This window comes from Aplidium turbinatum, chromosome 2 (genome assembly GCF_918807975.1).
Source record: "Aplidium turbinatum chromosome 2, kaAplTurb1.1, whole genome shotgun sequence".
Taxonomy (NCBI): Eukaryota; Metazoa; Chordata; class Ascidiacea; order Aplousobranchia; family Polyclinidae; genus Aplidium; species Aplidium turbinatum.
Window position 1 is genome coordinate 27,984,777 of NC_137473.1, and position 25,633 is coordinate 28,010,409.

A 25,633-nucleotide genomic window follows, 5' to 3' on the forward strand; every position below is an offset into this window, starting at 1 on the left:
AAAATCTTGATTTATGTAGATCGCACAACTACTCACAAACTCGTTCCATTGGTTTGTTTTAATATTTTCTATAAAACTTTTTTACGTGAAAATCGTTATAAACATAGTATGATAGACTACAGCAAATTTGCTTCTCCACCAAAGCTACATCATAATTTCAATTTATTAATTTACAATTTAAGTACCTTATGCAGTACTTTACGATTTATAATGAACAATACATTTTTAAATAAAACTACAAGTAACATATAAACGCACCAGTGCAAGTAAACCCATCGCCAATGTACTCAAATGTGCATTTGCAAAGGTAGGATCCATCATTATCCATACAAACTGAGCCTTCTGGTGCACAAGGTAAATCAGTTTCACACTCGTTTATGTTCAAACATGTTGTCCCATTTCCAAAAAAACCGGTGTTGCAGTCGCATGTGAAGCTTCCATCAGTGTTTGTGCAGTTGGCGTTGACATCACAGTTTGAAGTATTCCGTGCACATTCGTCTGTTTAAGAAATGTCATCAAATAAATTGAGTACAGAATGGAATTGTTCACCAGGCATTATATTTACAGATTAATTTCTTGCGTTCTTACTGTATCTGTAGACGAGACTATCAAGGATAACTAGCTTTTTATTCTAACGTTTCATCACTCAGCATGACTGACTTTATCAAGGGGGCTAAAACAAGCAAACTACCTGTTTAGCAACAAATGGCACAACGCCGCAGCATATTAAATAATAAAAAAAAATTGAGGTTTACAAAAACTGATTCTAATTAACTTAAAGTCTTTTTGCATATGAGAAAATGGAATCGCATAGAGCTCTGTGAGCTATTAAAACTGCTGTCTCGCTTTGTTGTTATTTGCTTAGTTGCAACAATCAATTAGCCTGGCTGGGCTCACAACTAGGAGGTTGACAACTGGAACCAACTTTTATATTATGGAGCCTATTCCATTAAAATATATTTTATTTATCATAACTTCTTCGATATTTGACACGATCAAAATTAACAAAGTGCTTTAGAAAATGTTTATCACATACCAATGTCGATGCAAGTTTGAGTTTCTGTTTCTTCAAAACCCACATCGCAAGTGCAATTGTATCCACCATCGAAGTCAGTACAAGTCGCATTTGCAGCACACGGTTCAGTCAAGCATTCGTTGACGTCTTCACAAACCTAAATAGTCAGGTAGTACAAAACTTAAAGAGTATCACTTTTTTAAATTTATTTTATAAACATAAAAACCACGATGCTTTGCATGACAATGCCATGTTTCACTCACTTTCAAAAACAAAATACAACCATTTTTCTCTTTGTGTAACTCCAAAACGTAGGCTAAGAGAGGTATTAAAGAGGACCTGAAGTGTCAAATTTAATTTTTGACACTGATTATTTACAGTTAAAGTATTATTTTTTTGAAAGAATTGTTTGTTATATTTCTCCCGTCGGAATTCGTATGTAACAGAACGTTTGTGATAAGCTGAATAGAAAAACTCAACGAAGTCAATTTTCGTCAGATCATCAAGTTTGCGAAGACCTGTTATTCCGTTGGTAGGGGAATGCATAGGACAGCCAAAAATGACGTGGTTGGCTGTTTGCTCCACCGCACTGACACGCAGCAGAGGCCCTCATCCCCTAAGCTGCCAAGCAAGCACTAACCCTATTTCCTGTGACGTTTTTCGGCTAGTTGACATGCGGACGGGGGGGGGGGGGGGGAGGAGTCGGTTTGACACTAGCAGTTTGAGCTCATGCAACTACCACAACTACACAAAATAGATCAATCAAACTTTCACAAGATGCAGATAATTTATCTGACGACACGATATCGAAAAAATTTTGCAATTTGTTCAAAGGCATCTTAAAAAATTAAATTATTTGGTGGTTGGTCGTATTTTTTTTATTTGACTAGAAAAATCGCTTCTTTATTACCATATAATCGAGTGTGACGGGCCAATTCTTTTGTTTGGTTTGGTTTGAATTTTATCCTCGGACTGACAAATCCCTAATAGGTTATTTCTGGTAGTTTCGCATACTTGTAGAGGCTCTTGACGCAGGGCCGGTCACCGATATTGGCAGAGTGAAGTTTTCCGATTGTTGAAGTGTTGTTACCGGGGAATTATTCCATTCACTAGGTGCCACTGAATGGAGAGCAGTCCTGAAATGCGTTGCTCAAGCGCACACTCCGAGAGTCGAACCAGCGTCGTTTGATCTCACAGCTTCTTCGTTCACGAAGTCGCACGCTAACCAATTGAGGCATCGGGATGGGCATTTGTGTGATTGATTTTAATCCATTTACGCATGGCCGTCGTCTACGCTTCACGCATTGAAATTGTAATTGGCATCTGACGTGCGTTTGTTTGGTGTTTTGTCAGAGGTATTGTTAAAATCTTTGTTTTGTTCCAACATTTGCAGAGAATGAGATCAAACAACCACAAAAAAGTTGTTTCAAGTTATGTTTGAGCAACACGTTCTGGTCTACACTTTTTCAAATGTACTGTCATCACTTGATATTAGAACTAAATCAAGCAATGAGCTTTACTAAACATTTTATTTGTGTCGAAATGGGGTCATTTCATTATAATTTCTAAAATAAAAATACAGAATTCTCTAACATTTATTATCTTTTTATATGTTAATCAGTATTAAAAATGATAAACAAAAAAAATTTAGAAATTGCTTAAATGGTTTTCGAGATACAGTCGTTTGAAACATAACTGGGTGCAATTTTATGTCTGAGCGAAGTGGTTAAGCAGGCCTTTTTGTTAATATATAATATCATGGTCACACCAAGTGCAAATAAATGTATCTCCCTATTTTGGGGGTCAAGAAATTCAAATCTTAGGTCTAAAATGCATTTAAATCAACCCAAATGGGTCAAAATAGCATTTCAAAATCAGTTTTCATATTTTGCACATGACGAAATTCTGGAGCCATTTTTGGAATGTTTGGGAGAATTTTTTTAATCATTATCTATGATTCCTATTCTACTATAAAATGTATGAGTCACAATTTGGTATTAACTATAGAAAAATTTGCAAGTCTTATAAATAATTTTGTAAACTTTATGCAAACTAAACAGAAAGTTATTTTAGGTTACTTTTTAACATCGTCTTCAAAAAAAAAAACTTTTTTATTATAAATCGACATTGATTGATTGATTGAATCTTTATCCTTGGACTGGGAAAGCTTCTTGCAGAGCTTAATCCTGGCAGTTTCGCATACTTGTAGAGGCTTTGAATCACTAACGCAGGCCCGGTCACCGAGATTGACAGAGTGAAGTTTCCGATTGTTGAAGTCATGTTGCCGGGGAATTATTCCATCCATTAGATGCCGCTGAATGGAGAGCAGTCCTTAACGTGCATTGCTCAAGCGCATGCCCCGAGAGTCGAACAATCGCCGCTTGATCTTGAAGCTTCTTCGTTCCAGAAGTGATGCGCTAACCAACTGAGCTATCGGGACATTCCATAAATGATGCACCTGGTTTCTTTCCTTATCCAGATATTGATCATCATTGCGCAAGAAACTGTCATCACACACTGTGCTATTGAAACATCTGTTAGGCTCCAGCTGGGGAGCGAGGGCTGACATTTTGCTAACAACAGCCATAGTCATTGTCTACTTATCAGCACAGTATTGTACACCTGCTTATTGGCAGTGGTCACTGCCACAGTGATGTCTTCCACACAAGTAGATAATGTTCCAATTCTTAATAGTATCGAACTTGCTGAGCTTTGTCGTAAAAAGCAACTCTAACGGGGTAAAAGCTGACTTGGTAACTTGATAAGGTCTTTTGTCATTTCTGTAAATTTTCAGTTCGGCAGGCTCCAACTCATCTTAACAGTAGTTAAAACTCAGTTTTGCACTAGTAAAAACTCATTTATAATCAGTTGTGTGCTATTTATGACTATCTTAGTAGCCTAGATATTAAAGTGAATTACTTTTTTGGACTTTTAGTATACATTGTCAATACCCAATATACAAACAAACACCTTGACACTACCACAAACTTCTTTCTCTGAACTTCTTGTCCGAGGGTCTATCCTTTTACCATCCCAAGTTTAAGATGTTTCCAGATTACGCTGGAAGGCTACTGAAGCAGCTAGTTTTGTTTTAACATACAATATATGTAGATTTTCCACTTTATTAGGTGGGTTGAAAATGCCACAATCCTTGACGATGCGGTTTGTTTCTCAGCACCACATTCACAAGAGAAAAATGTCATTTCAATGGTTGAGTGGAAAAGCCCAACATTCATACAAACATTGTTGAAGCACAGCCACGCCTGTTATTGTTGAGACAGGTCAATGATACAGGTGTCGACATCGAGAATGAACAAACGGAGTCTGGTGGTGCTTGACTTCCATTTAAATTTCCAATTATGGTTTGCTCAATTAGCCACAGATATGTTTTGTTTGTCAGCTTCGTCAAGAACATGGTGAGTGGCAGGCACAAATAAGCGTCTTGCTTTCAGTCAATGAGGAATTTTTTTGAAAGAATGGGAGACCTTGAAGTGAAGAAGATAGTTTGGGATCTAATAATTGATTGTTTGTCTATCGATCAATTATTGGTTTACTGGGACACCAGTCAAGAACGTGTGGCTGTGTCTTTGGCATGACACTTAAAGGCATGCCGTCAATTGTGGAACGGTACCCTTCAACAATAGTCCTTGATTTTTCCCATGATTATGAGCAGTGAACTGCTCTAGAGAGAGATGTTTACAGACTACAATCCTTTTTAGGGCCATGGCCTGCTGAACTGAACATTTACTGAAATGACGAAAGACCTGTGTAACAAACTCATAGTCGACAATACAAAAAATGAATACATTTAGAAAGATATCAAATCTTGCCAAAAATGCTTTTTTTTTAAGCTGATTGCTATTGTCATACAAAAAAAAAACTGTTCATAAAAGTTTTGACTTTTTCATTCTGCAAAATTGGAGATTATTGATATGTAAAAATGCATGTTCATGTCTCAATGATTAAAATGGCTTGTTTAAGTTGTCAACTAGATTTGCAAGTCACTATTTAGCACTTTTTTTCTAATTTGTTAGACATGCATTTTGTGGCAAGCTATTTCTTACTCAATAGAGGATTTTTTTACCTTCAAATTTTGAAGTACCGTAGTATTTTAGATGCAGTTTGCAGCTGATAGCGTTACTACAAAGCCAATTTTTTGTAATTGATACACACCCAAAAACAAACGGCGCAAAAACTACTGCTGACTGATAGACTTACGTCACAATACACCGTAAAGATGTTTTTCTGGAACCAAAGAATTGTCAGGAATTACTTAAATCTGCAATATCCAGAAAATGAAAATTGTAAGATAAATTTAACTTTGCACTGTAACTGTACTGACACTCTTGTTGTTTACACCTCATGTGATATGTGTCCCGCCGTATAATTTACTCGTAATCATTCTTGTATCATTGTTGGGTTTGTACTTTTCAGTCCGAAGTGTCGTTACAGTTATACTGCAACACCAGCAAACGGTTACACCTTGATGAGACAAGTTTAGACAGGCCTTGACCCAATTCATTATCAGACAGAGATTTTCATTTCATAAAGGTCTGCGAATATAAAAGCCATATATTTTCGTTGCGGTGCACCTTTAATTTGCTGAGTTTTGTTCAAGTTTTGCTGAAAAACGCAGAGAAACGTACCTACGTATTTACATTCCCTAGATAGTAGGCTATTCAGGTGAAAATCTACATATTTCTTCTAGCAATGTATAACTGCGGACACAAGTAAACCGGCACTTCAAGTTAGCAACGAGTGCAAATGCTATGTCTATGCAAGTGTATTGATGTTATAGTCTATCACAGGGGTGTGCAACCTTTATTACAGGAGGGCCAGATATAAATGTCTGGGTGAAACCGCGGGCCGCACGTTTATTTAACATATGCTTTCTAGGAGTTGCGATGACAAAAAATTAGTTTTTCTGTTATTCGTGTTATTCTTATGGCATTATTAGGGGACCTTATCTCTTTGAAGAAATAATAAGTTAAGACGCATAAATTTCTGAAGAAAACTGCTATTCGAATTTATTGTCACACTGACTTTAAACGAGTTCAGTGAGAAACTTGCAGCTGGATTCTTTTCCGGACGACTTCTTCGGTTTTATAAAAAAATTGTTCGCACAAATACGTTGAGCCAAAAAGAGCCATTTTTGAAGCCATGAATTTTTTCAAATATGGAATGTCATCTTGGTTGAGAAGTTTTCGGTAAGAATCGCCAAGATTCATTTTTAAATACTTTGCTTTCAAATCTGTTTTCTCTTGAAGATCAATCAGTTTGTTGGATATCAGCTGGTGCTTTGTCAATGTCTGTGTTGAATGGCGAAGAGAATAAGATTTGAAGTCCTTGAAACGAGCCAAAAATTCCTACAAAAAATTTTCAAATTGGTTCGCAAGTTCAGTTTTCTCCTCAGGATGCATTCCATAGTCTCTCAAAGTTGGAAAGTGGAAAAGATTTCCTGTCTGTATATGGGCTTTCCAAAGTCGTAATTTGTTTATAAAGCCTTTTAGGCTATGTGACCATACATTTGATTTGCATAAACTGATTTTTTTGCTGCAGTCTTGTATTGAGATCATTCAGGTGCGTAGTTATGTCAACCAAGAAAGCTGGATCGCATATTCACTTTTTGTCATCCATTTCAGCTATTGGGTATCCTTTAAGTTTCAAAAAATTCACGACTTCTTTCCACAGTTTGTAAAATCGTCGCAACATGCATCCTTTTCTTAACCAACGCAACTCGAAAAAGTACAGTAGCCTACATCTTTATGTGTCGTGTTGAGACTATCCAGAAACTTTTGAAACTGACGATGGTTGAGCTCTCGTGCTCGAATGAAATTACTGCCTTAATAACCGCGGGCTCAAGACGTGTTTGAACTTCAAGGATTTTGCGCACAAATTTTGCTGCTGAATAATACAATGAAAAATTGCTATGTCATCATCGATTTTTCTCTCCTTTAAGGCAGACTTCAAGAGACCTATGAATTCAATGCCAGTTCCGGACATGGATCAAGCACCATCAGTTACGATTCCGCATAAGCTGGACAAGTCCAGTTCTAGCTTCTCAAAAGCATTAATTATTTCAGTAAAGATGTCAGCACCAGTTGTCGTGTCCTTTATTGACTGTAGTGACAGAAGCTCTTCCGTTTCGTTCAAGTCTTTGTCCACTCCTTTTTACATATATGGCCATCTGTGTTGTGTCTTTCTGGTCCGTACTTTCATCGATCGCAAAACTCCATGAAACAAAGTTCTTCTCCTTATCCCTGAGAGCGTCACTAATATCACAAGCAAGATTATCGATACGCCTCGCTATCGTCCACCGTGACAGACTTATTTTATCGAACTCACTCTTCATTTTAGAGCACATTTCTTCTGCGACATCGATAAGACACTGCTTCACAAAATTACCGTCAGAATACGGTTTTATAGTTTGAGCTGTTTCCTGTGCAATTCTGAGCCACTGATCTACTGACGTTCCAAATAATTTAATACAATCGGATTAGCGGTGGCTGGTGGGAGATTTCTAAAATGGTTAACAGAAGGTGCGAAATGTAACCTGTGTAACATCACCTTTGTGAATATAAAAGTTGTGCAAGCGAAATCAAAACTTTCCTATCTGGAAATTTGGTTGTCTGTTGGATTACAGAAACAACATTTAAATTCTCCCTTTGTCTGTAGCGTCGGGAAAAAACAAGTCTATTAACTATCTTAGATTCTGACAGTTTTCAGACTAAAAAGGAGTCTATGCCTCCTTTAGTCATATAGTGGCGCCCATATTTCTGAAATAGTGTTATTTTTAACTTTCAACGCATCGAAAATAGCCTGTGTTGTCGGATTCCTTCCAGTTGATTAATTATTGTGAGATTACATCTGTGTATACGTTGGCATAGCACAGTTTGACGTTGATTCTATGCTAAATGGGTTCGCTTGTTTGTAAACGTATTTGTTTGTGTCAATTTCTTAAAGATTCGTTGTATTGTGAAATACTCAGCATTAACGTCAACGAACGGCCTTTTTATGCAACTGTAACGTTTTTAAATTCAGCATCAGGAATAGCCTTTTTTCTAATTCATGGCTTTAAATAGAAGAACTTCGCGTTATTTCTCAAATTCAGCAATGATAGCTCATCTACTACGCGAACATTCCTTTGCGTCAATTTCACACGTATTAATGGATAGAATTGTTTAGCAGTTTAGAAATAGATTACTGTATTTGTTAACTGAGCTATTGAAATGAACTCTTGATCGTAATTTAAGAAAGGTTATATTAGATTTTCTGGAGTATTTGTTAACTATGATTCTATTTGAATAAGTCGTGATATAATGCTTAGGCGTATCACCTTGTAAATGCATGCTGGAAAAAGGGTTGTCAACAACCGGTAAATATGATTTTCATTTTATTCATAGTTTGTCTCATTTGTTAACCAGCCGTACAACTCTTATGAAATTTAACATACCAAACGTATGATGTCTATATTGTTGTAACTGTTTATTATTATTATACGTTTTCGTATTCGTAAAGTCACGGTTATTTTCCCCAGAGAAAAACCGCGACCTGACGAGGACAAATTGAGTGCTTCGAAGACAATTGCGCGTTTTTCCAACATAGAACAATCATCCCAGCTTGTTGGTGGTATGCGAGCAGACAAATTCGAGTAGAATCACCTCAGTGTAGATCGGGTGTTTTAACATCAGTCAACCCGCACCGCTATACGATCTTACATTGAAAGTTTTTCTCGGTTGACGGAGGTATCAACCGATTGATCCGGTCGTAAGTTTAAACCGGTAGTGTACAGAATTATTTCTTTTAATAAGAAATTTTCTGGTCGCAGAGTTGCGACTCGTTTGTCATTGTTCGAATAACGATTGGCAGTTCTCGTTGATCTCTTGAAGAAGTTTACTTAGTATTGTTATATCGCTTTTTCTACTTTCTTAAAACTCTTTGAATGTTAAGAAGTGGGAAATTTTATAGCAAAATGGCCTGTGAAACTATTGAAACTGCTGTTAATAATTTAAATGATTTCTATCTTGAAATCAATAACCTTATGAAGACTCCCCATTGCGCAAAAACGGTACGAGCTCGTCTTCCTGATTTAGATAATTTGTTCAGTTCTCTTATGGCACTTTGTGTTGACATGTCTGCTGATAAACCACTTCTGGAATCTTGTACTTTTAGTAAAGATGACTATTCTCGTGGTAAAGACGAATTCTTGACTCTAGTTGAAGGCTGGTTGCAAGAGCAGGATGGTGAACATGAGAGTGGTCATACTCCTTCTATTGATATAATTCGTGTTTTGCAACGTTCCAAAAATGGCTCTAAAACCGGTAGCCATATGACGACGACTTCGAGGTCTTGCAGGAGTTCTAAACAAAAGACGCTGCAAGCCAAGTTGGAACTTGGGCAATTGGCAGTAAAACACAATCAACAACGTCGTCTGGAAGAAGAAAGGGAAGCTAAGTTGAAGGCCGAACGAGCCGCCGCTGAAGACCGTCGCATTTTGGAAGCAGCCCGGTTAGAAGCCGAGGTCTGGGAGGTCAACTCCCAAGAAGGTTCTCTGCGAAACATTCGATCTCAATCCTTCGACCATCTCAACCCAAACAAGGTACATTCAGCAATGTTTCGTTCCAGTTCTTGTCATATAAATCCTGGGTGTTCTAGCTTTAATGCCGATGTGCCTAACCCCGGTGTTCCAGCACAGAACCTTTCCTTGCCAAATGTTAAAATTAACGAACAATTTTCTATGAAGAACGACTCTGCTATTCTAGCAGGAATAGTTACTGCCATTAGCGCTGGCATGAATATGCCAAAATATGAATGCCCCAAATTTTCAGGGGATCCTAACTCCGTCATTTCGAAGAAACTATAAATTGCGCAGATATAAGCCCCAGCAAAAAACTGAGTTACTTACTTCTATACACAACTGGCAAAGCGCATAACTCCATTAGTCACTGTCCTTCACTTAAAACGCCTGAAGAAGGCTACAGTAAAGCGTTAACAATTTTGCATGACTTGTTTGGGCAGCCGCGCGTCATAGCAGAATCTTTTAAACGACAGTTGCTTAAAATCTCTGCAATCAAACATCTCGACAAAGAAGCAATGCATAGCTTCTCCACAGCTTTGAGAAAGTGTTACGAAACCTTAGATAGCCATGGACATTCTTAGGAATTAAACTCTTACTTAGATGATCTTGCTGACAAGTTACCGCCGTGTATAAACAATTCTTGGAAGAGAAAGTACGCAAAAATTCAATGCAGACAACAAAGGGCTTCTACCTTTCGGGACTTCGTCGAATTCGTAGAAGATGAAGCAAAACTTTTAAATGCTTATCCTACTAAAATTGAAAGCGAAAGTTCTAAGCGCCACGTAAATTCTTTTGGTCGTAGTGGACAAAAAATCGGCAGTCAGCGAACTTGTGCTAAGGTTTCAGCCACCCGTGGTAATCGTGCGTCACAATCCTTTGAAGGCAAAACACGACAAAGACAGCGATTTGCCGGTCGCCAGTGTTTCTTTTGCTCTGGAAATCATATACTTTATAAGTGTAATGAGTTTTCCAAAATTTCTTTTCAGGCTAGCCGAGATTTTCTAAACAAAGAGAGGCGTTGTTTTAATTGTTTCAATAAACATGCCACTTTAGATTGTAGGTTTGAGAGTACATGTACCGAAAAGGGTTGCAAAGGTCATCACCATTCTTTGATGCACTACGTCTCTAGTAAAGCGTCTCCTGATGTCACTCGAGTCAACACAGGTAAGTTGCTTTCAACTTCTGTTTCTTCCGATTCAGTGTTAGGTCATAAAAGTTTCTTTAACGTCGTTCCTATTAAAGCAAGGGCTAATGGGAAGGAAGTTAAAACTTGTTTTAAAGGCTCATAAAGTTTTAGAGCAGAGAGAAGGAAACAATTGTGATCCCAGTGCAATAAAAACACCCTTAGGTTGGTCACTTTTGGGATCATCAAAAAATCAAAACAACATTCTATCTAATTTCATTCATTCAGATGAAAAGTTAGACAATGCGATCCAACAGTCTTGGTTTGAAGATTTCAAACCGGAAGAGCTTCCTTTTCCATCGTCTGTGCAAGACAGACATGTTCTTAAAGTGCTGCGTGAAGAGGTGGCACGCACTGATGGTCACTATTATGCACCGCTACCCTGGCGGAAGGACGTAAGTTTGCCTGAAAATAGTCGCTTGATGGCAACAAAGCGCTTAAATTCTTTGAAGAAACGCTTTGAACGTGACGATCAATTGAAGCAAAAATATGCGTAAAAAATGCAGGAGTATCTAAAAAACAACCATGCAGAGGTTGTAAACGAATCAAATAGTGATGATGAACGAGGGCAAAAACGTGTTTGGTACTTGCCACATCATCCAGTAATTCATCCCCGCAAACCAGACAAAGTCAGAATAGTATTTGACTGCGCTGCTCAGCACAGAGGGGTAGCTTTAAATGACGCCTTGCTGCAAGGCCCTGATCTTGTAAATAGCCTTGTTAGTGTATTGACGCGCTTTCGCAGAGAGCCAATTGCCTTGGTAGCAGATGTAGAAGCGATGTTTCATCAAGTTAAAATAAAAGAACATGACAAAGATGCATTTCGTTTTCTTTGGTGGCCTGGAGGAGATCTTTCTAAACCTCCCGTCAGCCATCGTATGCTGGTACACATCTTTGGTGCTACATCTTCGCCTTGTTGTGCGACCTTCTGCCTGAGGCAAACTGAACAAGAGTTCGGTTCAAACTTCAACTCTGCTACATGTGATGTTGTTAAAAATGATTTTTATGTAGACGATTGTCTAACGTCTGTTAGTTCTGTAGTTTAGATGACGCTGTTCTTTTAGTCAAACAGCTTAGAGAGTTGCTTCAAATTGGTGGCTTTAACCTTACAAAATGGATTTCAACGAGTCAGGAAGTTCTTAAAACTATTCCTGAAAATGATAGAGCGAAATCTGTTATGAATGTTATCTCAACAGTCCGTTGAAGGAACGTGTGCTAGGTGTTTCTTGGAACGTTTCCAATGACCAGTTTGCGTTTCAGATTTCAGACAATTTTGAGTTGAAAACGTTTACGAGACGTTCCATTCTATCTGCTGTTAATTCTCTGTATGACCCATTGGGATTCATTGCTCCAGTCGTGCTGACTGCTAGAATTCTGCAGCAAAACATCATTCAGCAAAAACTTGGCTGGGATGATCAACTGCGGAATTCAGATGTGCTCGAGTGGCAAACATGGTTTAAGCAACTGCATGATCTTGGCGAGTTGAATTTGTTTCGTTGTTTTAAACCTCTTAACTTTGGTAAAGTTGTTAGTCATCAACTTCATCACTTTTCGGATGCTTCTGTTCAAGGTTACGGGTTTGTATCTTACTTGCGCCTGGCCGACGATACGGTATCTATTCATTGTTCCTTTGTGTGTGGCAAAGCTAAAGTTACACCACCCAAATCAGAAAGTATTCCAAGACTGGAACTTGTAGCAGCGGTGTTGGCAGTTAAAGCCGACAAGTGGCTTCATTCTCAACTTGATTATTCAAAATGTCAGTCAATCTTTTGGACTGACTCTAGTGCGGTAAGAAGGAGTATTAATAATGAAAACAAACAATTTAGGACCTTAGTGTCAAACCGTTTGGCAAAAATTCATCGACAAACTACGCCTTCCCAATGGAGGCACGTCAATTCTCATATCAATCCAGCCGACGATGCATCTCGCGGCCTATCTGTAATTCAGTTGTTGAAGTCTCGATGGCTAAAAGCTACGAAGTTCTTGTGGAAAACAGAAGACTTCTGGCCTTCTGGCCTTGTGGAAAACTTCTGGCCTTCTATTCCCGCTTCAGAAGTAAATTTTGAGTCTCTTCCTTTAGATTTTCAGCCTCTTGAGCCTAATATTGTCTCTGTAGTTCAGGTAAGTCAGACAGTAGCCGTAGACAATCTAATTAGTTATTTTTCGACCTTGCGCCGTTTAAAAAAGGCCACAGCATGGCTAAAACGGTTTTGCAAGTTTGTCCAAGACAGGTCTTCTGTAACTCCAGGACGTCTTACTGCTGATGAACTGTACATCGCTGAGTTACGTCTCATGTCTTATGTACAGAAGCAAGTCTTTTCGCCTGTGTTTGTAATTCTTAAGAATTCTTCTTCTTCTAGCACAGCACTCAAAAGGGAAGTAAAGAGTCTTCCGAATCTTCGATGTGTTTCGAAGTTGAGTCCATGCCTGATGAGTGGTGTTCTTCGAGTTGGTAGACGGTTAGAAAAATGCACCGATACTTTTCGAATCCACACACCCAGCAATATTGCCCCATCAACATCATTTGACAACTTTGTTCATTCGAAACCACCATGTCCTGGTTCTGGTATGTCCCATACATGATCGCTTCGCCAACGTTTTTGGATCATAAAAGGTGGAGCTGCTGTCAGAAAAGAAATTAGTAAGTGTGTTCTGTGTCGCAAACGTAGCGCACTTGGTTCTCAGCAACCTATGTCAGCTCTTCCTCCTGCTCGCCTGAAACCGGATGAGCCTCCTTTCTCACATGTAGGAATAGATTATTTTGGTCCATTCTATACTAAACGTGCACGCAGTTTAGAAAAGCGTTACGGGTGTGTCTTTTCATGCCTTACCATGAGAGCCGTCCATGTTGAAGTTGCTCATGATCTTTCTACCGATTCCTTCATCAACGCTTTTCGCCGTTTTGTCAGCCGCAGAGGTAAACCCAAAGAAGTGTTTTCCGACAACGGTAGCAACTTTGTTGGAGCCGAGAGAATTTTGCGAGAATCTCTTCAAGTTCTTAATCAAGAAAATATAGGAACGTTCTTTCAACAAGAATAAATAAAATGGAATTTTAACCCACCAACAGCTAGCCATATGGGGGGAGCTTGGGAAAGGATGATTCGTTCAATCGGCCAAATTTTTAATGCCTTGTTAAAGTCACAAATCCTTACAGATGATGTTTTGCACACCCTATTCCTTGAAGTTGAGAAAATTCTTAATTCTCGTCCTTTAGTTCCCGTTGTTATTGATCCAACCGCCGACGAGATTCTTACGCCAAATCACTTGTTATTACTGAGACCAGAAAGCAATTTGCCGCCAGGCTTGTTTAACCAAAAAGATTACATAAGGCGTCGTTGGAGACAAGTCCAATACCTGGCAGATCAATTTTGAAAAAGGTGGTCTCGCGAGTACCTTCCAACCATTGCCTTACGCCAAAAGTGGCCAGACGTGAAACTTAACCTTCACCAAGACGATATCGTTCTTGTTGTTGACAACAATGTTCCTCGTGGAAGATCGAGAATGGGTCGCGTTACCAGATCCTTTCCTGACAAAAAAGGAGTCGTTCGAATTGTAGAAGTTCTCACGCAGTCGGGAAGTATTCAACGGCCTATAGCAAAACCGTGCCTCATCCAGGAAGCAGATGGGATCGCCTCGAAAGAAGATGACATTACTGACATAGTAAAAGAACAATGATCGACATTATGTTTGGTAGCATGCTTACAACGAAAGACACTAAATGAGTTGTATGCACATACGTAGGCCTAATTATGTACTGTGTATGTAAAGGACACTTGTTTGTAGTAGTGTAACATAGAAGTAGTGATGTTTGTGTGTTTGTAAAATGTATCTCATCCATCGTTAGCATTTTAAGGGGGAGGATGTAACATCACCTTTGTGAATATAAAAGTTGTGCAAGCGAAATCAAAACTTTCCTATCTGGAAATTTGGTTGTCTGTTGGATTACAGAAAAAACATTTAAATTCTCCCTTTGTCTGTAGCGTCCGGAAAAAACAAGTCTATTAACTATCTTAGATTCTGACAGTTTTCAGACTAAAAAGGAGTCTATGCCTCCTTTAGTCATATAGTGGCGCCCATATTTCTGAAATAGTGTTATTTTTAACTTTCAACGCATCGAAAATAGCCTGTGTTGTCGGATTCCTTCCAGTTGATTAATTATTGTGAGATTACATCTGTGTATACGTTGGCATAGCACAATTTGACGTTGATTCTATGCTAAATGGGTTCGCTTGTTTGTAAACGTATTTGTTTGTGTCAATTTCTTAAAGATTCGTTGTATTGTGAAATACTCAGCATTAACGTCAACGAACGGCCTTTTTATGCAACTGTAACGTTTTTAAATTCAGCATCAGGAATAGCCTTTTTTCTAATTCATGGCTTTAAATAGAAGAACTTCGCGTTATTTCTCAAATTCAGCAATGATAGCTCATCTACTACGCGAACATTCCTTTGCGTCAATTTCACACGTATTAACCCTATCTTAAAAACGAGCTGTTTTCGTACGCGGAAAGTTCGACACGGGCTATTTTAGCCCCGTGCTAATTAATCGCTAATAACGGGAGTTATGAAAATCACAGAGCTAAAATATTTTGCAAGATAATAGCCATGTGTATTGTGCGTATAGAAATTAAATTTTACCCCACAAAATTATTGAAATAAAGTGTTTGAGATGAAAAAACGATAGAAAGTCGGTTTTTATTCTAATTTCCCGAAAACAGCTTCAAAATTGACCGTTCGAACGCATATTTTTTAATTATAACATGGAGTAATGCTAAACTAAACAAAAATTTACTTTTCCTCATAAATATAAGGCATTTTTGGACGTTTTTACATTACAAAGAAATTGCATTAATATTTATAATCTACCATATAATTTGTTTGCTCAAATATCAAGCAGCGAAAGGTCAAGTCTGGTTTACCGTTCTTGTCCTGACCCAATTCTCATCGTAGAGAAATAAGCACAGCTTGATATGTCCTATCGTGTCATTGCGAGTGCTAACAGCTTATAGATACTTTGCTTATGTCGATACAACGTTCAGCGGTGTTGCGATACAACCTAAGAAAGTCATGCGTTTGTTTCAAATTGCATTCCTCTTGAATGAATGCTTTTTTGTTATGCAAAACTTTCGCAGGAAATATCGGCCGCTTTACAGCGGTTCACTGTCGTCAGACGTTGAAATAGTACAAACATTTGATCTGTGAAAGTAATGCCTATCAGCGAAAATGGAAACACATAATGTTATCCAGGCACTGTTTATTGAAAATGAAGACATGCAGCTCGTCATTGCATTGAGAAAAACTGACTTATCAAAATTCTTCGAAGACAAGAAATTCCAGTCACAAAAAAAATATGACTTGTGCGAAATATTGTACAAAACAGACCGTATTGCAAGCGTAGTAAATTAGCATCGTCAAGTATAATGGTAATGAAATTGAACCGCACAGCTTTATAAGTAATATTTCGATCAATTTATAGATAGAAAAATACCCCGCTTTTTCATAAAACGGTGATGACCAAATACTGTGATTAAAATATCTAATTCCATAATCAACGATAACATGATAAGAACAAATCTTATGATAGCCCGCTATTTCATTATGAAAACCACTGGTATTAGCAAATTTGAGTTTGCTGTTAATCTATGGTTTCGTCCCAAAAATGTTGACATTGTATGGCGGAGTGACCCACGTAGAATAGGTACATCATCCAATCGTCTAGACATGTGTGGTTTGACTAATGACATGGCTAGCTGCCACCCCTCCACAAAACTTTCATCTCCCTTGGCTTGTGTAAAGGACAACTCGCAGTTCAAGTAACTAATTGTCATCGCATTGACCCGCGCAACGTCTAAAGTGTAAGAAAATGCAGACACAGTCCATTTTTCTGACTTCGGCTTGACGCTATAATATGCCATCTTCTGGTCGACGACATCAGTCCCACCCTTGGTAAAATCGTAGAGCTTGATGATTGCAGGTTTTTTCTTTCCGTCATCTTTGGTTACTCCAAGGATTGGCTGCATAGTTGACAAGACCAGAACATTGCGTTTACCGGTAGATTTTGGTTTGACTGCGTACAACGTAACGGTAATGTGGTTTCTCGACTCCTCCCAGTAAATTTTGGTACTGATGGCTTCCCAATCAGTGAGAGATTTTAACTCCCTAACCCCTTTTCTATTGCTTTGCCATTTTCCAACTAAAGTTATGTTTTTGTTCCAAAGCCATTCTGCCTAATCAAGTGAAGTGTAAAAGCGATCAAGGGATATGTTTCGTCCTTGAAGCGAAGAAACTCTGTCCAAATTGTGTACCAACGTTTCCACATATTCCATAGTGGAAGTCAGATAGTGTGGTCCTGGTACACTTACTGGCTTACCCGCATAAGTTATGGCGGTATAGGTGAATGACATACGCGCACTATTTATGCTTCTTAGCAACAAATCATATTTAGCAGGCTTATTTTTTGCCTGAAGCTTATTGCCTGAGGAACACACCAACGCTGGATGGAAACAAAGTCTCATCCAGCGAAAGGAAGTCTTCTGGTATTAAAATCTTTTCTCAATTTCCAATAAAATGTTGGAAAAGTTCTCTGATTGCTGTAAATCGGTCATTTTGCCAGCGATTGGCCCTTGTGCTTTTATCATCAAAACGAATATTTGCAGACAGAAATATGAATCGGTTCAACGACATTGTCCCACTAAATATAGGATGTCCATATAAATGGGAAAAGAAATGTTAATTCGGTGAAATGTTCGCTTGAGTAGTCCTGTAATATACCACTATCCAATGAATGCTTCTAGTTCCGTGGCATCAGTTTGCTGAAAATGTGAAGCATGCCAAGATGTTCGTTGAGCCTCCGATATTCGCGATAGCCTCTCTCGTATACATGTGCTGGCGCTTGAAACAATGATGTAGATCATCTCTGCTATAAATAAGAAACGCCATGCATTATACGACGTCGTTGCATATTGATAATCGCGCTTTACTCCTGGTAAACTGTGCACCACATTAGCAGAGTTTTGTCTTCCTCTTATTGATGGTACTCCAAACAACTTTCACTCTACTTCTTTGGGCAACAACCACCGACCTTCGCTCCTCCTCCTGGTCAGGCAACGTTGGCAGATGTTGAATCGTTGTTGAGTGACTGACTTTGATAGCCGAGGTGACTCAACTACTGTATCGCATTTTTCGCTCGATTTTGCCATTGTAAAAACATAGCTTCATTCTTACTTTTGACTGACGATGAAAACAGCAGTTTTCGAAACGTTTGAATAAAATTTTCGCTAATGTGTTAGCTTTGATATTCATAGTCCGAATTTCCTCTAAATCCTACGGTGATGCTCCGAAGTTTATTACTTTACTGCTGGCCTTTTCAATATCAAATTAATTGGGCCATACAGCATATTTTTTTCATATAGCCTAATGATGTAACCTGACTTGTAATATCGCCATGGTATTATGTGCATTTCTACATTACTCCTGTACGCAACGTTGGTCTTTAGCATACTAACATATCGTAGATGTCGTTTTATTTGGACAGTTGCTTATTGTACTCCCAGAGCTAAATATACTGCCAACGTGTTGCAAATAATCTATATCGCACCTTTAGAGGAATTCATCATTACGATTTTGCATAATTCAAGAGTTTGCCGCAATAATCAGGAATGCTTTGTGTCTTATTCAAAATATTCTTCATCTCATAAATAACAAAGTGCCATGAGACATCAAAATGACGTAGAATAGCTGTAAAGTTTATAAGTTTTGCGCAAAGAAATTAAAATGAGCCAGGATACTTTGTTTTCTGTCCGATATAAACTCATCTATATTTGTCTAAATAGGTTGAATGACAGTAAATTGGCATAATTTGACGGTTACAACCGATTACACAAATATGTGAAACGTATAATGATTTTTAGCAATGATGGGACCGCTTGAAGTACCTCTCATTCTTCATTGTAGGGACGCTATGAACTCATAACGAAAATCAATGACCTAGAATTCATTACACCATGGTGCTGACAAAACACGTTATGTATGTAGCATGACAGGTGTTATATTATATTGTATCGACGATCTACGAGATAAATATAAGTGAATATACTTACAAGAATCTAAGGTACGATAAGGCGTTGTGAAATAAATAATCGAGCAATTTTGTTATGATTATGGGAATACAACATGCATCAAAAAGAGTCAAATCAAAAATAATTAAATTTGGGCTTCAGCATCTTCTAAGAAACAAGCGTATTTATGACTTCGGCAATGTCGTCGAACAAGGGTAGAGCACATAAAAAGAAAAAATCGTAATGTTTGATTTGTAGTTTGTGCGATAGGCTACAATCAAAGTAAGCAACATATTGTTACAATAATGATCAAGCATTTTACGTTGATTCAACGTAGAAATGCATCGACGAAATATCAGGGACAGACTTACTGTAACGGAATAAGACTTGTTTATTCTATCTGGAAAGCAGCGAAATGTGGAAAGCAGTCGCAATTCTAAGGGCATTGTTCGAACACACACAAGATTGTAATTAAAACCCCACAATCCTATTTTACGCTTTTGCGTCGAAGCAACGCCTCGGGGTAGGATTAGAACGAATGTCCTAAAACGATATATTGGATAATTGGATCACACAGCGGGAGAAAAACTTCCCACGACAATTAACTGCTGTAATGTAGGCAGTTTCATGAAAATGTCTAGCCACCTGGGACAAAATGCTTATTGTGAAGGGCAGGAAGGTGGAAAAACGACCGGGGTAGGTTTAAAAAATTCGAAAAGAATAAAAACTAAAAGTCAAGAAATTTCACATTTCTAGCATATTTCCTTCTGTGAAATATTTCACTACTAGAGTGGGGCGTCCTCATTTGACCCCGTGTCGTATTAAAATAGGGTTAATGGATAGAATTGTTTAGCAGTTTAGAAATAGATTACTGTATTTGTTAACTGAGCTATTGAAATGAACTCTTGATCGTAATTTAAGAAAGGTTATATTAGATTTTCTGGAGTATTTGTTAACTATGATTCTATTTGAATAAGTCGTGATATAATGCTTAGGCGTATCACCTTGTAAATGCATGCTGGAAAAAGGGTTGTCAACAACCGGTAAATATGATTTTCATTTTATTCATAGTTTGTCTCATTTGTTAACCAGCCGTACAACTCTTATGAAATTTAACATACCAAACGTATGATGTCTATATTGTTGTAACTGTTTATTATTATTATACGTTTTCGTATTCGTAAAGTCACGGTTATTTTCCCCAGAGAAAAACCGCGACCTGACGAGGACAAATTGAGTGCTTCGAAGACAATTGCGCGTTTTTCCAACATAGAACAATCATCCCAGCTTGTTGGTGGTATGCGAGCAGACAAATTCGAGTGGAATCACCTCAGTGTAGATCGGGTGTTTTAACATCAGTTAACCCGCACCGCTATACGATCTTACAACCTGCAATAATCTACTCTAATGAATTGTTCGCACTTAGACTACCAGACTAAACTAAATTATAAACACGTTTCGCGGGCTGCACACAATTCAAAATTGGCACATCTTCGCGGGCCGCACAATTTTTCTTCGCGGGCCTCATTTAGCCCGCGGGCCGCACGTTGCACACCCCTGGTCTATCAGGTGCTCAAGTAGACACCATGCATTAAAAGGACCAAAAATACTTATTGCATTAGAAGTACAACACAAGTCAAGTATGTTGTGCTTTTTTACGGTTAAAAACTCATTTCAATTGGTATACTATATGTACAAGAAGCAGAAGATTACCATTTATGAAGTTAGGTTTGGTTTATAACTGGCCAAGAAAGTCGAAAGAAAGGAACTGGCCACCCTACTCTCATTTATGGCAAAGGTTAATCTTTTCATTCCTTGAGGCTCAGCAACTGAGTATGAGGTCTTTACCTCACTCAGACTAGCAACTTATACTGGTTATGCTACTGTAAAAACTATCTAGTGCAGCAAATCAGCATCTACTCAAACTTAAAGCTTGCTTGGTGGCGTAGCCTGTGTATATGGTAGGTCTCAATGGTTAAAAATAAAAGCACTGAAAAAGTTACATATAAGCCATTTAGCTCACTGTTCCATTTCCACTGTAGCCAGATATACAAGCACAAGTGTAGCTTCCATCATTATCGGTACATAGAGCACTGTCTGGATGACAATCATTCAGTGATATATTCATGCATTCGTTGATGTTTGTACAACTCCCGTTGAAACCTTGAAAACCAGTGCTGCAAAAAATAACAAGGCGTCATTTCGTCAAATTGAAAAGTGAGCAAACTACCACAAAGTGTTTGTTTATCCACTATTTAAAACTTTTTCACTCTGTCAAACTTCCATTTGGTTTTTATTTTAGTCAGTTTCCGTAGTTGAATGACAATGTCTCAGTGTGGTCTCCTCACGCTGTCAATATTACGTCAAGTGCAAATGATTGACCGAGTAGCCTAGCTATGTAAAGTAACAGAAGCTGAATAAACAAAAGCAATAAATTCCAAGATAATGTAAATTAAGTACGTAAGAATGATCTCTGTTTACTACATGGATATAATTATATCATACAACTTTTAACGACTTATTTTAGTGTTTTAGAGAAATTAATTTTGTTATTGCATTTTTTTTAGAAGGAGCATCTTGTCGACTATTTTAGCAAAAGTGCCAAGAGAACAAAAAACATTGTCATTTTATTTCTTCCTATGGAAAAGAAATGTTCTGGTAAACAAGTAACAGGTATACCTTTGTTAGAACCTTAAAAGCATCATTTCTATATTTTGAAAATTATATATACACTCATATCGTGTGACAATATAAAACTCTTAAATTTTTAACAATAGACTACTTACACGCATTTACAGATGTATGAAGGAACTTGATTGACACATCTTTGTGAAGGCGCTAAGCAGTTGTTAGTGCCAAGTTCACATTCATCATCATCGATGCATGGATCTTGCTTTGATGCGTTGAAAGATCTGCAATACAACCAAATCAAGAAAGTCTCTATACTACAGAGTTTATATTCAACAAAACTTGAATACAAGCTTGGCTTGAGCAATTGAGCATATACAGCACATAGGTAAGTATATCTACCTTCTAGTCTACATAATTAGGTCAAGCATAGCCAGTACACGACGTCTGGGCAAGCCCATCTGGGCGAAACCCTCTTGGGCGAGACCATATGGGCGACGACCCAAGTGGGCGACGGTAGCGAAAGTTTAGCTGTTCGAAACGGTATAAGTTTATCTAGTTGCTTTGCGGCGTCACGGTTTATCGTGAAGCTTAAAACAAACACCTCAGAAAAGAGACAAACGAAGAAGGCCAAGAGGAATGGCCAAAAAGTGGTTGACGTCAGTTATGAACGCTCCCTAAGCGTTATCGAAACTTGTCAGTCGCAATACCGATGCTGATGGTGCATTCTGTTGAAACATTTTTCGGTATAAGCGACAGGCAGCAGAATCATCCGCCAACCACTGCAAAGTTCTGATTTCGTGTCACTTCAAGTCTTAAAATGTAATCAATAAAAAATCAACCAGGTTTGGTAACTACAAAAATTTATTGGTAGAGCTTTTGCCGCCGTAAAGACGGCTGCATCAGTACTCTATAAAAGCACAAATATAAAGCATTAAAAAAGAATTGTAAAAAATTATTAAAGTACAGGGTAACACTTCAAAAGATAACGTTTGAACCATAAATAAATGATAATTTAAATTAAATGTAAACAAAGTCTAGGTTTGAAATAATTTTAAGCTGACTTGAAGCTTTCCGTTAACGAGTGATGATTGGATAAAACGAAGGCGTTTTTTGACATTTTTTGAACCTGGGAAAGCAACTTTGATAGTTGCTTACCTGGAGCTTCAGTGGTTGTTTCTGACAAAAGCGTTTGCGCTAATTGGCATTTATAGGCAAGACATGCGGTTTGGTGAGGACTTAGACTACTCACAAGCGTTACGAGTAATTCTAGTCACGAATACAGTAATTTTCAAGTTAAAATAGACGTGATAAAAATAATAAGAAGTTAAACCTAGAATTCAGTCATTATATTTTGCATAGTTTTTGCTCAGGTAGGTCGAGTAAATCAGTGATTTAATGAAAACAAATGGCAAATAATTACCAAAGCAAAAATTAATATTCAAAAAATGATCACACCTTTTGTTAAATAAACCCTGTCACCCCTTCCGTTTTTCAACTTTTTGGAGACTGCTTAAGTGCTTAGCTGTAGTCTATTCATTTACTTATGACGTAACAATTAGTTTTTACAGTTCTGCATTTTGAATTTATCTTAGTTTAAACATAAGTTAATTTAATCAGTAATTTTAGTCAGTAAAACAATTTTTGTGCAGGGAGCTGTTAGGTTACCACTTCGATATCGCTTGATGTAGCTAACTCTGTTGATACAGTTCTAGGTAATTTGATGTACGGTAGTTAATTCTTTTCGTCATTATTGGTTTAAGCCCAGTCTTTATACAATTTGTCATTTTAATCAATATTTTTCGTATTGTTGAACAATGTGCTTCTGGTTAGGCTTATAATGGTAGGCCTTACAATTCTATACCATACTCTTTCGTGCCATTTTCCTTTTATTTCGTCTTTGATTGTTAGTTTTTTCCATTAATTCTTTAATGTAGCTAGAGAAAAACGTTTTTTCATTTCTTTGCACTTTCATCATTTGAATTTTGTGCTGTTTGCTTCCAGCTTAGCTTAACTGAAGATGATCTAGCTTCTAGCTGATCGAAATCGATTTTTAGCAATATATGATTGAACTGACGCGTGTGAGAATAAATTTCTTTGCATTTGTTTAATAGATCAATTTCAGATTTTGTCAAAAGGACGTTTGAAAGATTGTGTATCGTAGTAATCGGATAAGAAGTAGGGTCAATTTTTGGATACCGGCGTCGAAATAACAGAGTCACCACTGAACCATTCGGTTTAAATAAGAAAGATTAATTATACTTTTATTCAACGTACTTCCTGCTTACTTTTTGTTGCTTTCCCCCTCCTTGAAATTTTTGTATGCTACAATTCACTTTATGACGTCATTATTCCATTGCATTTTTATGTTATTATTTTTTTACGTTGCTAAGCTGTTACAGTAGAAGGAAGATTGGTATTACAACAGCATTTAAATTGTTAACGGAAAGCTTCAAGTCAGCTTAAAATTATTTCAAACCTAGACTTTGTTTACATTTAATTTAAATTATCATTTATTTATGGTTCAAACGTTACCTTTTGAAGTGTTACCCTGTACTTTAATAATTTTTTACAATTCTTTTTTAATGCTTTTTATTTGTGCTTTTATAGAGTACTGATGCAGCCGCCTTTACGGCGGCGAAAGCTCTACCAATAAATTTTTGTAGTTACCAAACCTGGTTGATTTGTAATTGATTATTATACGTTTGGTTGAATCCTTTTACATGGATCCTACAATTATTTATGATTAGCAATTCCCATAACACCGAGAAGCCAGAACTGAGGTTAAGAGTCTGCAGAAACCTTTTATTACTATTAAAATGTAATGGTTGTCAGTCACAATGTGTTCTATAAACTAATGATGCGCCTACGCAGCGTCTAGAGCATTCGGATTAAACAATATCAGTTGACGTTCAGTAGCAGAGGACAGACCTTGTTGTACTAACCACACGCAAACCAGTTAGCAAATCTATTACTGTTGTAAATGATGTTATTTTAAGTGCCCACGTTAAAATTATGACTTATGCCTCTTAAAAAGTCCCACATAGTCTGTGGTGGATCCTGTCCATTGCTAATAAATCGGTCAACGTTGCGCATAATGCGGTTATCGTCTTCATTGTATTTTCTTCGTTTTGCTGGTGGTTCGTATCCAGCGATCATTTTTTTCGTAATCCACATTACGTAACTTTTCGATTTTGTGAAATGTGTCGATGAACTTCCACAGGGATGGATAATCTATCCCCAGTTCTGTCTGTAGTCTCCGATGAGCCGCTTCAGCATGGTCAGGTCACCACCGTTTCGAACGGCTAAACTTTCGCTACCGTCACCTACTTTAGCCTTCACCTGCACGGGCCGTCGCCCACATGGCCTTGCCCAAGAGGGTTTCGCCCAGATGGGCTCGCCCAAATGTCGTGTACCGAGTATGGCTACCTAAAGATACGGCCTGATTTGTTACATTCTGTTCAGACTTTTCCAGATTTTGCCAACATTTGGTAACTGTCTAAACAAAATTTTCTAAAAATAATGTATAATTAATTATCCTTTTTAATGTCTTCTCTATTATAGTTACATTGTTCGGAAATTTTCAAATTACAATTATAATTCCTTTCAAATGCAATGAATTACATGAAAAACTAAATGTTTTAATACTTATTATCAATGATTTTTTTTACGATAATACCAAAGAAAGACAGTAATAGAATTGCATTTGATAAAGATTAGGTTGCAAAAATTGTCTGTACCAGTAAGTTCATTTTTGGGGGATAAAAGTTACCAGGTATTGACAAAAGTCTTTCTACTGGGGCTGACGTTGCAGTTACACCTAAATGTAACTGTAATAGTAATTTGGATAAAATTTGTTTGAAATTACAATTGCACAATAACAAGAAGTCTTGATAACAATTATAATTACAATTACATAAATTGATTCAATTCTACTTGATTCAAGTGAATTTAAAGGGGTACTAAAGGAAAAACCTGACTCGGCGATTTTCCACGTTCTTTGTGTTTAACATGCTACCATAAAACGATTTTCAATGAAATTTTGCCCCATTGCGGTCTGACCACCATTGTGCGCGTGCTTTTGTCAGAGCTTTCAAAATGAGATTGGGCCTGAGCAACAAAGCGTGCGACTGTACAGTCTACGTAACAAAAGACTAGCAAACAACCGATCA

The 25,633-nt window shown here is 37.6% G+C and overlaps 1 protein-coding gene across 1 annotated transcript in view; it reads right to left on the reverse strand.

Annotated features, from left to right (window-relative positions):
• LOC145788471 (uncharacterized) overlaps positions 1 to 25,633 on the reverse strand; it is a 259,392-nt gene that overhangs the window by 169,424 nt on the left and 64,335 nt on the right. Inside the window, exons 11-14 of the mRNA XM_082600235.1 lie at positions 21,620 to 21,745; positions 20,857 to 21,010; positions 1,037 to 1,172; positions 259 to 498 (exon numbers count right to left, since the gene is read on the reverse strand). Of these exons, the coding sequence (XP_082456361.1) occupies positions 259 to 498; positions 1,037 to 1,172; positions 20,857 to 21,010; positions 21,620 to 21,745 (656 nt within the window). The remainder of the gene's footprint in view (positions 1 to 258; positions 499 to 1,036; positions 1,173 to 20,856; positions 21,011 to 21,619; positions 21,746 to 25,633) is intronic.